At 49.7% G+C, this 14281-nt stretch overlaps 1 protein-coding gene across 1 annotated transcript in view; it reads left to right on the plus strand.

Moving 5' to 3' along the window:
• The first annotated feature begins 274 nt into the window (after positions 1 to 274).
• Positions 275 to 14281, plus strand: part of LOC147461946 (2-oxoglutarate (2OG) and Fe(II)-dependent oxygenase superfamily protein) — a 90296-nt gene continuing 76289 nt past the window's right edge. The window contains exon 1 of the mRNA XM_086509409.1: positions 275 to 802. Coding sequence (XP_086365535.1) covers positions 342 to 802 — 461 coding nt within the window. The 5' untranslated portion in view covers positions 275 to 341. The remainder of the gene's footprint in view (positions 803 to 14281) is intronic.

Raw genomic sequence — 14281 nt, forward strand, 5'->3', positions numbered from 1 at the left:
GAAAAGCTCTTCCACGTGGGTTAACGGGATTACCCTGCAGGTATTGACGAGAATAATGAAGATGCTGCAAACGACGTGGGCAAGCCATGGACTGTCAAGCGCTGCTTGCGATTAAAAAAGCCTGAACGAGTGTTGCTTGCGATTTAAAAAAAGCATGTACTGGTTTGATCTGTCTGCGATTAATAAAGCCAGCATGAGCCGTTAGAAAAGCTCTTCCACGTGGTTTAACCAGAGGTCACTACGCTAACGAAGTAATAAGGCCACAATATTGAGCCACTTCCAAGCATAGACTCTGGGCCTAAATAGGAAGATTAAGGAAATCGTCAGCGTGCTGGCGGGCGATGGCAGCAGCGCAGGCGTTGTCTGACCGGGGCCTCAGCCACATTCCAACCGATTATATAAGGCCACCCGGGGAGCGGCCAGAGGTCGCCCACGATTCCTTCTCCCAGCAACACAACATCCCCGTCATTGATATATCGGAAGGTAGGCCCAGACCGCAGCTAGTTCAGGAGATAGCACAGGCCTGTGACTGCTGGGGCTTCTTTCAAGTACTCAATCATGGTGTTCCTGCGGAGCTTCTGACTCAGATGATGGATTTGGGTGCTCAATTCTTCTGCCTTCCCCCCCATGAGAAGCAGTTTTACTTGTGCCGGTCGGGTGTTGCAGCCTCTGAAGGATATGGACATCGCATGCTTGTGAGAGAAGACCAAGTCCTCGACTGGCGCGATTATTTTGACCATCACACCTTCCCCCTTACTCGGAGGAACCCTGAAAATTGGCCCCTCAATCCACCTGCATACAGGTTTTTTCTTGATTCCTTGCCTTACCTGTGTTACTCTCTACCGCTGAACAACTATATTTTGGTTATATGTGTTGAAAGAATAGCATGTGCTTGTCCCAAAAGAGTTGGTCTAACGGTAAGGCTTTGGCCTCACAACCTACGGGTTGTGGGTTCTAATCTCCGTTGGGTCACACTCTAGAGGGACACCTTGTGCTCACATGGTGTTCACCTTGTTAGGGCTCTTGCCCTTGGACACTTCAGTGCATCCTCCTCCTCAGGTGGGTCACCTGAGGATGAGGTTCCTAGCTGGTTGCTACGAGTTCTCTCCGTCGTTCCCAGCACGTGGTGCATCAATTAGGTGGCCATGGTGATGCCTACGCGTGGCTCTTGCCCGATGGTCTTTTTAATCGCTTGGAAGGTAGGTACCTATGAGAAGCTATCTTCTTATGCTTGAAACCCTATCTGTTAGGCTCTGGTGCTTTTTGGTTTCTGACAAGCCCTCATCATTTCTTCTTTTAAGTTCACAGTAATGTATTTGTTGATGTTAATCTGTCGGGTAAGTAAGTGTAAGAACACGGGAGAGGAGCACTAGTTATGAAGTGGTAGGCTCCCACGGTGGGACCGCATGGGCTAGGTTGTCTACATGGTGCTCACTTGTGGCTAGAGTCATAGTTGTCATTGATGATGGGACAAGTGATAATATTTTGAATAACTTGCTAGCTCAAAAGTAGAAGTTGCTAGATAGTGAGAGTGACCATGAGTACACCATTGGATTGGTGAATGGTTAGGATATAACAGTGTGGCAAATTGTCATTTCTCGACTTCCAGGCCATGCATCTAGCAAATGCAGACATGTTTTTGGTTAGGGAGTGGCTGTGTAGCCAAGGTCCCTTCATTATATATCATATCTATTTACAAAATAGATAGTGCTCCCGGATGACGTGGTAGTGCTCCTGGATACACACACAGTCCCTGTTGACGTGGCAACTGCGGAAAATGCACCGCAAATCCCGCTGACAGGCTGACATGGCAAGCAGTATGGACCTCCGCAATTTGTGCTGGTCTGATGACTTGGCAGTCTGTACGATCCCCGTAATTTGTGCTGGCTACTTTACGTTGGCTGATTTTGGCAGCTTTTGGACTACAATGGATTTTGAGTTTAAGAGCTTTTGAGTTTGAGATTTTGGGGCTCTGCTTTTGGGCATCCCTTTCTAACAATAAATAAGTTTGTCGGGCCTCATTACTGAGAGCATGTGGACGTAGTGTCTGAGTGCGAGTCCCCGCAGACTCCCTTGTACTTTGCACCAAGATTAATATAAAAAGAAATACTGAAAGGGGCGCCAGTCTTTGGGGCCAATACCTCTTGGCACAGAACTATGCCGAGCCGTGTCGTCTTTTGTGAATTGTTTTAAAATGAATCTCTGTTGTGTCGCGGTAGAATCTAGACTTAGGGTCTCCACAGTGGTATCAAAGTGTGGCCGATTTCTCTTCTACCGGGAAATTTGATCCTTTTTTCGCGACACTTACAGATTCCAACAAGAATCAGTCGACTTCTTTTGCATTTGCTAATGCGGGAGGAGATCACAAAGAAGATTTTGATGATTTAACAGAGGAAGTGTACGGGCGACCTCGGTCTACTCAGTATGAACTTCAAGAGATAAAACGTCGACAGCAGGTTGACGAGAGCACAAAGCAGATGATTAAATTTGCGAAGGATCTGCAGTTTGCAAAATTTTTGTCTCAGCAATCCATCGCAGAAGTGCACACTCTGTGGCAGAAAGCCACAGAACCACCCATCAAACCGGCAATCAAGAAACCTCCTTTTCTAAGGATGTTTACAGAGCAAGAATTATTAGAGATGGTTCAGGCACAGATCAGTCGGCTTTTGGAGGCAAACAACCAATCCAAAAGCAAGTGGAAAAGCACAAGAAGGGGACTGATTACCCTGGTTATTTGGGCCGTCAATCTTCTTTTGCATCTGCAAGAAAGCAGAAGAAGCGTGTACGATTTGAAGGACTACCCAGTTCTTCTTCTTCTTCTTCTTCTTCTTCTCTAGCTAGCTCTTCTGACTCGAGCAAGGAGGATAGAAAAGGCAAAAAGCGATGCAAAAAGCAAAGCTTCCGAAAGGGCAAGAAAAAGGCAAAGAAATCCAAATTCTGCCCAGTTTCTGATAGTTCTACAGAGGAGTCATCCTCTGACAGTTCGGACTCCGACGACCATATGTTTATTCTTCTAGCTCCTCTGACTCGAGCGAAGAAGACAGAAAAGTAAAAAAGCGAAGCAAAAAGCAAAGCTTCGGAAAGGGCAAGAAAAAGGCAAAGAAGTCTAAATCTCACCCAGTGGTTGACAGTTCTACAGAGGACTCGTCTTCGGATAGTTCGGACTCTGACACAGCACCTTTTATGCAAAGAAGAAGAATTTCTATAAAGCCAACCGTTATGACTTTCTGGAGGATAAAAGAAAGAAAGTCCGAGAGTTTAAAGAAGGTGGACAGTCAATTAAATTCGACACGTTTTCTGGATTTCGAGATGCTTCAAAGGCTTTGGCCTTCATACAGTAGTTTGACATAGCTTTCTCTGGAGGGCGTTACGCACAGCACTCCAAGATTTGGAGGGCTACCTCTTACTTCAAGGGAAATGCTCGAACTTGGTGGTCCACGCTTCTATTGAGCAAGACAATGCCAATTAAATGGCTGAAATCTAAAAGGATTTCTTCTTGGCTGACTCGAGAGTACGAACGCGACATACGAACTGTTTGGAACCATCTTCGGATGACCAAGAAGGATACATTGGACGCATATTGCGAGAGATTCTGGAGCTCTTTTCTACAAGCCTCTTCATTTAAGAAGATCTCGTTCAAAGAACAGATTGAGCGATTTACCTTGGGACTTCCTACAGAGATCCGAGATCATTGCTTAGAGCAAAAGTCAGATTCCATTCAGGAATTGATGAGTCATGCAAAACGGGGTTTTGCCATTCATTCAGCAGTTTGACCTACCTCACAAATGAAATCATGACGCAAAGGACAGAACAGACTTCGAACAGTGAAAGTAGAAAGAGGAAGAGCAACCCAGAAAAGAAATAAAAGGATGCACGATCCAAGCTCACTCTTCGTGAGAGAGCTCTCTACATCAAAAAGGAGAAGTGCTTTGGATGCGGGAAACGGGGCATATCTTTGCGAAGTGCCCTAATAAGGCATCGAAAGAATAGAAATACAAAGACTAAGAAACGCCTGAGAGTTTGAAAGCAGACGAGGAACGTGGACTAAAAGGAAAGATGAAAACAAGACTTGTTCCAGATTGCATGGGTACTGACCCAAGCACGATGGACGAGAGTACAGAACTTTGCCGAGCATGGGGCAAAGTGAAAGACCAAGAAGCCCTGATCTTCTTTGATGGAGGAGCCAAGGCCAACTTCATTTCACCTGAATCGGCGGCGCGGCTCGAGATCACACCCGATCGGATGGGACCACTAGCAGAGGCAGTTCTAGCGGCACCCGGCACGGATGTAGCCATTACACCCGTCATTGGCAAACTTTAGTTGCATTGTCAGGGGTATTTGGGACATGAGGACTTCTACATAATGCCCTTGGAAGGTTGTGATGTCCTTCTGGGAATTCCCTGGTACCACAAGAACAATGCCGTGGTTGACTATTGGGCGAGAAAAGCGACTTCGACAACAGAGAAGGGCCGAACTATTGTACTTGATGTAAAACTTAAGGGCGAGTCTGTCCCTATTGTATCGGCTTCGGCTGTCTCAAAATTAACGAAATCCAATCTGTTTGTTTACTCGATCTTTTTGAGAGAGATGAATGATGAGAAGAGGACAAATATGGCTGAACTTGATAAAGAACGCCAAGATTTTCTCCACACTCATGCCGATTGCATTTCAGAGGGCCTGCCAGGCGAGTTACCACCCGCTTGTCCTGAGGATCATACCATTGATTTGATACCTGGAAGCACATCACCGAATCGTCCACCTTACCGTGTGAGCCGAGCCCAGAACGAAGAATTTATGAACCAAGTGTGAGACATCTTGGAAAAGGGTCTTGTCCAGCCTAGTACTTCACCGTACTGCTCTCGAGTGTTGTTGGTTTTGAAGAAAGACGGATCTTGGAGAATGTGCATCGATTATAGAGCTCTCAATAAAATCACCATCAAGAACACATTTCCGACTCCTAGGATCGATGATATTCTTGACCGACTACAAGGATCCTGGTGTTTTAGCAGGATTGATTTGAAGAGCGGATATCGTCAGATCCGAATTGCGCCGGGAGATGTCTACAAAACAGCTTTTCGGATGACTTTTGTGTTATTTGAGTTTTTGGTGATGCCTTTTGGCCTAACCAATGCTCCTGCGACATTTAACCTGATGATGGACAGGATTTTTCGAGAGTACAGACTATTTGTTGGCACTTTCTTTGATGACATCATTGTTTTCTCCAAGGATGAGGCAGAACATAGAGAAGATCTGCTACAGGTCTTTCAGGCATTACGAGATCACAAGTTGGTGATTAATGCGAAGAAAAGTGAATTTTTCCTACCTGAGATACACTTTTTGGGACACATTGTGTCAGCAGCAGGAGTGCAGATGGACCCGGCCAAGATAGAGACTATCCGTGATTGGCCCGATTTGAAGAATGTCCATGAAGTTAGAAGCTTCTTGGGATTGTGTTCGTACTACAGGCGGTTCATTAGAAAGTTTGCAGGGGTTGCTTCCCCTTTGCATATCTTACACAGAAAGGAGTCCCTTTCTCGTGGGGACCCACAGAGGTGACTGCCTTTTAAACATTGAAAGTGAAATTGACTACAAGACCAGTTTTGACTTTGCCGGACTTGCAGAAGTCATTTGAAGTATATTGTGATGCTTGTGGTCATAGTCTGGGTGCGGTCTTAATGCAAGAAGGCCATGTCATTGCCTACAAGAGCCGACTGTTCTCAAGGCCGGAATCGACAACACAGATTTATGAGAATGAGCTTTTGGCGGTTATCCATGCTCTTACTCAGTGGCGACATTACCTACTCGGAGCGGGGTGACGTGGCTGCCCAACACACACACACACACACACCTTCCCTTGGCATGGACAATCCCGAGAAAATGTTGACGTGGCAGGTTCAGTGGAATGTTGATGTGGCATGGCTGTACGGCAGCCCCCATGTTTTGCGGTGCCTTTTGCGGAAGCAGTGTACGGAAACTCAGCCTGTTTTTTTAACACAAGCGATGACTGAATGTCACCAGCGTGTGACTACTATCTATCCTTTTTGTTGATTTCTTTCTTATTATCTATTTACTTTCACTTTTTGGAAACACCCCTCGGGAAATCTAACTGCCCTGCATTGCATAGCTAGTGTGGAACTCTCTAGAGGGAGTCCAGGCCTGAGGGCAAGAGAGCACTAAGGTTGGACAAGGACTCTGGTTAGCCAAGTGGGGTCATTGACTAGCCAAAGTGGAATCCTTTGCTACAGAGGCTACATTTCAGTTCTGGATGTGGCCGCAGTGTACAAAGAGGGTCGGATGACCTAGAAAGATACAATGGCAGCATCTCCTAAAATTTAGGGAACTGCTATTTTGGGACCTGAAAATGTGTTGACGTCATTACCTCCGGAATGACAAGGGGAACATTTTCTTACTCTGCCGTGAAGTCAACTGGGCAACCGGTTGGGAGATTTTTAGGCGGCAACCCCGAAACGGGAAAATGCTTATAAATGTGCCAAGTGGCACCTTCTGGTGCACTTGCCTCATGCAACAAGAAGTGGCACCGAATTTTAAGCTGGGAGAGGCTCATTTGCAGCTTTTGTCACAGGTTAAGAGCTATGGAGTGCTTGCTTTCCCTCTTATGCACAGTGCGGTGCTAGGAGTGATGCCCTGCACGCTACGCACTGCCCTCTCTCTCCCCTTTGGCAGTATGTTATGCCCCTCTAGTGGGCTTTTCATTTGACCAATGTACAGTTGTGTGGGTTCATGCGCGATTGCCGAGGCAAGAGCCTCTTGCACAGGTACTGGATTAGCTAGCGCGGCTAATCCCCCGCAGGTACAGGTGAATTCGGAGAGGTTACACGCGAGAAATCTCGTCCGATTCAAAGGGCAAGTAGCCCTACAGGTGCGAGAGCTCGAGGACTTGCTACGGATGCGACCGGCACGCGAAACGGAGCCCGAAACAGTGAATTACAGCCTGCTGTGTATTTTTGCAGGTTTAGGGTTTTGGCCCTAAACGGACACTAATACCCCCAGGAGGTTCGGGGACGCAAGGGGACCGCTGTACAGGTGATCTGGTGCATTTTCAGGGCTGAAAACAGAGAATTCAGCGTGCTGCAGATTCTCGCCAGGTTTTGCAAAGTGCCCGTATGTGTCGGGAAAGTCATTTAATGCGTGGGAATACTGACCGTGAAGGGTTCTAGTACAGTTATGTTGCTGAAATCGGGCTGGAACAGTGGAAATTCAGCCGAGTTTGTGCGGGGCAGCTTGTAGGGAACCACAGCGTTTATTCCCTCTTTTGAACAATAAAGAAATACCGAAAGGGGCGCTTAAGTTAGGGGCCAATCTAGTGTCCGTCTACTCATACAGGTGCAATCTAGCAACCTGTATCCCTCTCCCCTTTGTTGTGTCTTGAAAGTACAGGTAAAATAGACGACTAATAATGGGTGAAAGCTAAATCAAGGTTTGAAGTAAAGTCTACCGCCCTTTTTGGATTGAACAGGCCGGTTTCACTGAACCCTACGCAAATGCAACCTGCTTTTACCTACGCAATTTAGCATGATAAAGAGAACTTTATTTTTAAAGCTGCTTTATTTTGTAAGCCTATTTTTGGGGCAGCTTTTTATGGACAACTTTTGGGGCTATGCTTTTGGCATTCCTTGTAATGAATAAATAAGTGGGCAGGCCTCCCACTTCTCAGAGCATCTGGACGCAGAGTTTGAGAGTGAGAGCCTCCCACTCCGTGTACTTTGTGCAACAGATTAATACAAAAAGAAATACCGAAAGGGGCGTTAGTCTTTGGGGCCAATATCTCTAGGCACGGAACTCCACCGGGCCGTGTTGAATCAATTGTGAACTGTGAACTGTTTTGAAGTGAATTGTTGTCGTGTCACGGTAGATTCTTGACTTGGAGTGTCCAAGTCTGTTACAACGAACATGTCTTAACTTGATAAAGAACTCCAAGATTTTCTTCACGCTTATGCCGATTGTTTCTCTGAGGGCCTGCCAAGCGAGTTGCCCCCATCTCGTCCTGAGGATCACACTATTGATCTGATACCTGGAAGCAGACCACCAAACCGACCACCTTACCGAGTTAGCCAAGCCTAGAATGAAGAGATTATGCACCAAGTGAAAGACCTTGAAAAGGGTCTTATCCAGCCGAGTACTTCACCCTACTGCTCTGCGGTGTTGTTGGTTTTAAAGAAAGACGGATCTTGAAGAATGTGCATCGATTACAAAGCTCTCAATAAAATCACCATCAAGAATAGATTTCCGATTCCAAGGATCGATGATATTTTTGACCGATTACAAGGATTCTCTTGTTTCAGCAGGATTGATTTGAAGAGCGGATATCATCAGATCCGAATCGCACCGGGAGATGTCGACAAGACAGCCTTTCGGACGAGCTTTGGTATATATGAAATTTTGGTGATGCCTTTTGGCCTTACCAATGCTCCAGCGACTTTGAAATGAATGATGGATAGGATTTTCAGAGAGTACAATTTTTTTTTTCCGAGAAAAAGATCCTTCTGTTAGTTAATGAAATTGCCCATAGGGCTACAACCACCTCTTCAAGAGAGGGCTACAACAACCATGATGGGGAGACTCTCCCAATGAAAAAACACCATATGTACAATGAGGCTAAATCAAGAAATGGGAGGAGGGAAAAGCCACACGGGTGGACGGTAGTGCCATCTGAGTACACCCTGGATCATGGTGAAAAAAGGCCCAGGACGCCAGAGTCGAAGGAAAGCCTCTCGGCGCTCCCGCATGCGGTCGGAGCTGCCCTGGAGTCTCTCGAGCTCTCCTCTGAGAGTATGATCGGCTCTAGCCACAGATCGCGAACAGTCTCTGCCCGTGGTACGGGGCGAGCCTCAAAGATGCGGAAGCTGCGGGCCCGCCAGATGAACCAGAGTGTCAGGCCACTGATGAGCTCCCAACACTCCTCTCTCTCGCTGCACCACTCCTGTGGAGTAAGCTCTGTAGTAGGCTGGAGTGTAGGGCGCCCCGTGTGCATCACTATCATCCTGCTGGTCAAGATAGCTCAAATTGAAGTGCCGGGCCCGTGAGAGTGGACCAAGCAGCTGTCCCCCAAGTGTACTGCCGAGCCGTGAAAAGAGCAGGCATCAACCGAAGAACACAAAGCCACACCTGCTGTGCCAAAGGACAGTCCCAAAGACAGTGACGCTGACTCTCCACAAGATGGTCGCAAGCTGCACATGCGGCTGAGAGACCACTATGTACAAGCCAGCTTCCAACTGTTGTAGCTCTGCGTGCTACCAACCACTGAAACAAAGTGACTCGCCTCGGCTGTCTCGAGTTCCACAACCTCTCCCAAAATGCTGCCAAGAACTCAAGTGTGAGACCCTTCTCCTGCCAATGAGGTGTTGCAGCAGGGCGAGCCTCTCTCTGTGCTGCTAGTATGTGATGTCCCAGTTGAACAGTGTATTGAAAGAAAGGGAACCTGGGTGGTCTGTAGAAGAGAAAGGGTCCCTCCAAAGCCACTCTCCAGGATCCCACTGTACTTGTGCCAGGGGACAACTCTCCCAAGCCCACTGTCTCCAGTGACTAGTCTCAAGAGCTACTGGGTCAGGATCGATGACACAAGTCCTCCCATAGATGCCCACCACTCGGATCCTCTAAAAACAACACTCTGCCACCTGCGGGCCTCTACTGCAACTCGCTGCAAGTGTCCCTCACCCTGTAACTCAAAAATAGGGAGGGTACAATCTCTGAGCAAGCCCGAACTGAGATGAGAACCTTTGTAAAGGCTCCCATCCATCTGGGCGCTGCTGGCTCGAGAGGTGTGAGCCACTTAGCTGGTACTGCCTCTGAAATGTCTTGGCACATGCTCTGCACCCCTCTCATGCCGCGTAGCTGAAAGCCCTGCAACTCCTCTGACAAGCCTGAAAGCTGTAACCAGTCACCTAAAGGGCGTGCTGGACCCGCTGCCATGGGACCCCAGGAAACATGAGGCCGACTACCAACCAAGTGGACTCTTTGAGTGCTAACCATGGGGTTCAAACAAGGGGCTGTCTCAGGCGCTCCTCCGTGCAAGTAGGCTGATGCTGCTCCAGGCCTTGCCGCAAATGCTCCCAAGATCGAAGCAGACTCACAGCGAAGCGGTCCTCCAGTCTCCTGCTCAAGCCAACTCTGCGCATCTCTGTGAAGACCCATCTGGTCGAAGGTCGCCAGGGGCCTCCAGCTTGAGGCACCCTAGCACGAAGCCGCTATAACAGGAACTCCTTCCAGGGCTCCTCACCTGGAAGAAGTCCTCTGACGATGAACTTCCCATGAAGGGCTCTGCCCTGTTGTGTTGGGTCTATGATCTCAAGCCCTCCCTGAGAACAAGGAAGAGTGATGACCTGCCAAGCCACTTTGGCCCGGGCTATCTGAGTGTCACGCCCTGACCAAAGGAAGTTCCTGATCAGCCTCTCTACCTGGCTGGTACAAGAACTCGAGAAGATCCAGCAAGAAGTGATGTACAACATAGTAGCCAACAACACCCTGGTTGGCCACTACAACTCTGCCTGCCAGAGAAAGTCGTGCAGAGCTCCAATGCAACAACTTCCTCCTGATGGACAGGAGGAGGGGAGCAATCTGTTGCTTGGGAGACAAGTCCAGACCAACCTGACAGCTCAAGTACCGAATTGCAGTCCCTGGGGGAATCCACCTGAAACCCTCACCTGGCAGCCAATCGGGCATAGGAGTACTACCAACCGAGAAAGCCACTGTCTTTCTCCAGTTGATCAGTGCGCGAGATGCACAACAGAAGGTCTCTAGAGCCTGCTCACACATGTGAAGGTTGGCCTCTTGGCCATCCAAGTACAACGCTGAGTCGTCTGCAAACTCAGTGTCCAATAGCTCATCTCCCCGAATAGGAAGTGCTAACCCCGTAAACCAACCTGCTGTGACACCAAAAACCTGCTCATTGCCTCAGCATAGAACAAAAAGAGAAAGGGGGCAAGAGGGAAGCCCTGTCTGACCGAACGAGTGAGCATGAGACGATGACGTCTACCTCCTGACAAAAGTACCTGACTGTGTGCCCGTCTGTACAAAGATGACACCCCTCTGATCCAAGCATTTGAGAAGCCCATCCTGCGTAGAGTGCCCTCCAGAAAGTCCGAGTCAACTTTGTCGTAGGCCTTCTGAAAATCGAGAAGAAGAATCACTAGATCCGCAGCATGGAGCCGCACTAGGGCAGAAGCCTCCCAAAAAGTAAAGACTTTGTCAAGGATACTGCGCTCCTTGACCAAACCTGTCTGAGTCCCATGTATAAGGCTCTCTAGAAGTGGTTGAATCCTCAAACTCAGAGCCTTGGCAAGAATTTTGTAGGCTGAGTTGAGGATGGTGATGGGGCATCGGGGCATCACTGTCGAATCTCATCCAAGGAGCCACCCTCCTTGGGAATGAGGTAGATCAAGCCCTCACTCATGCTGTCACGCATCTCTCCCGTGTGCAAGATGTACTGAAAAGCACTACAGAGATCTGGGCCAAGCAAGTCCCAGTACTCTAAGAAAAAACTGGGAGTCAAGCCATCCTCACCTGGACAACTACCATGGGGGAGTGCACTAAGAGCCGTGTGCAACTCCTCAAGCTGAAGTGGCAGCTCAAGCCTCTGACGCATCTCCTCAGTCACAAGACAAGGCTTTTGTGCCCACACCTGCTTCGTGCATGCATCCTGACGCTCTGACTGAAGCTCTGCAGATAGTAACTCACGGTAAAAGTTAGTAGCAACTGCACGCATGTCCTCTGGCTCAAAAGCAACTGACCCGTCAGGCCTCCTTAACTAACTGACCTTGGCATGCGTATGTCGAGGTCTCACTGCCTCAAAGAAAGCACGAGTCACTCTGTCACCCACCGCGTCCACTGAGATTCCTGTCGATCGAAAGCAAACTCATGGCGCCGCTCCTTTGTGCTAACAAGCTCCTGGTGAGCCTGCTGTAACTGCTCCTCCAACCAAGGACTGTCTGGATGCTGCTCCTGCATCCTCTGCCAGGAAGCAACGCCCCGTTAGAGTTGCTGCTTCTCCTCTCTCGCTGCAGCCAGGCGAGCCAAAGACTCTTGGAGAAAGAAACGACTAAGCTGAGCTAGTCCTGAGGCCACTCTGTCAGCAGGAGGATCCTGCATGTCTAAGCCAAAGAGCCTCCACTTGCTCTCTTAGTGTAGAGTCGAGCAAGACCCTCTCAGGGATGCGAAGCATCGTGCTTCCCCTCCTCTGCCTATCTGCCACTGTGAAGATCACTGGTGCATGGTCCGAGAAGGAAGTCCCTGCCAGAATGCCAACTGTCCCACTCAAGTCACAGAAGTGGTCACTAGTGTAGAAGCGATCTATCTGCGATAGATTCACTCCTCCCACTCTGCGGTTCGAACGAGAGAAGGCCAAGCTGTCTGGGGGCCTCATAAAGCTAGAGTGCTGCCACACATCCAAAACCCTCAGAGTTATACAAAACCTCTTTCAAGCTGCCAGCTCAACTCCATGCACAATAGCATAGCTACCACCAATCTTGTCAGAGGGGTCCTCCAACATGTTGAAGTCACCCCTATGCACCACTGCTCTGCGTGCGGCAAAGACTCAACAATCTGTGACAAAAACTCTGCTCGTGCACTCGTCACATTGGGCGCATAGATGTTCAGGAAGCCCACAAGGCAACCCTGAACCTGCATAGTGATCCACTGTGCCCTGCCTGGCACAATAATCCCTCTGCCCACAATGGCCTGCTGCAAAGAATCCGCAATAGTCATACATACCCCATCCTAGATGCCTCCAGGTCCAAAAGCAGCTGACCAAAAAGTATCATATCGTCCATGCAAAAGTTGATCACACAGATGATGCTCCTGTAGCATAAGGAGGTCAATCTCTCCTCCCACAAGGCATCGCTGAAGCTCCTGACGCAAACGGCCCCTCTGACGTTGAAACTGGGACCCACCTAATCCTTGCACGTTCCATGAGACGAACCTCATGGGGAGCGAGAGAGAACAGATGCTGCCGCAACAGCTAAACGTGCTATCTTCGAGGCTGGCTTGGATGGGGAGTAATCCGCAGGCGTCCTCTAGATAGGCGTGACTGCAAAGAGTGCCTAGCCCAAGCCCAAGTAGACCGAGCCGTGCGTAAAGCAACTTCCTCTGTCCAGGAGTCCTCATGAATGTGTACATAGCATGGCGAGCATTGTGTCTACATCCTGCTGCATATGGAGGGGTCACAACAAACTTGGCCAATGGCCAAAGAGTCTGAAGCATGTCTGTAACTCCTAGGTCTCCCATGTGGTGAGAGAACTCTAGGGCCTGTGTCTGTAGCCACTCCAACACTGAGGCGAGAGTCCACTCAGTCTGGTCCTTGCCGCAAAGGGGAAAAAAGAAGCCCACCGCTGAGTCGAAGGCCTCTATCCCCCTAGCTGCAAGGAACAAAACATGAACTGTGAAGCAGGCTGCCTCAAGGTCTGATGAGGAGTCGGTGAGAAAGCGTGTAAAGTCGTAGGCAAAGAAGTCCCATCGGTGCCAAATGTCGAAGCTCGTCAGACCACGAGGGACTGCTGCAAAGGGAGACGTCTGTACCAGAAGAGGGGGTCGCAAGAAAGGCTGTCCCTCTCTCGCCAAGCGACTCGTGGAAAGGGCGTTGCCAAGAGATCTCCTAGCAGCCGGGGATGGCCCTGCCCCCTGGGTCGACTGTGGGACTGGAGCGGGAGGGGGGGGGGTGTAGGAGCAGGGGGAGGTGGGGGAGAAGAGGGGTGAGGGGGATCGGAAAAGGTAGAGGAGCGAGGAGGAAAGGCGGCGGGAGTAGGAGGCGCGGGGGGGGGGGCTGAGGATGAGGGGGGGAACTCGGGGGAGGAGGGGGGGCTGTCGAGGGTAAAGCTGAGGTGGAGGCTGGAGCAGGGATCTCTTCCTGCTCAAGAGGACCGAATCGGTTCCCCGTGGGAACCCAGTGCTGTTGGGCAGGCGCCTGAGGACCACTCTGAGTGCCAGGCTGTCGCTGTGGCCCCTGCCGTCGTCGTCCACGAACCTATTGCCATCCCTCCTCCGCTGGAGCCCCTGGCTCGGAGGGTGGCTTTGCCTGTGTGCTCTGTGTCTCTGTCTGTGGCTGCTGGCCAGCCCTTGAAGGTTGGGGTTGGGCCTGTGGTGTAGGTCGGGGCCTCCTCCGCGGACAGGCCTTCGCAAGATGGCCCATCCGTCGACAAATGAAGCACTGATTCGGGAGACCCGAATACTCCACGCTCTGTCTAAACCAACCCCCACTCACCCGAGGAAGTAGGATGACCTTCGGAAGAGTGTGAGTGTCCCTAACCAGAACGCGAACTGAGGGAATGCC

This window comes from Adiantum capillus-veneris, chromosome 3 (assembly GCF_014529385.1).
Source record: "Adiantum capillus-veneris isolate H3 chromosome 3, ASM1452938v2, whole genome shotgun sequence".
Classification (NCBI taxonomy): domain Eukaryota; kingdom Viridiplantae; phylum Streptophyta; class Polypodiopsida; order Polypodiales; family Pteridaceae; genus Adiantum; species Adiantum capillus-veneris.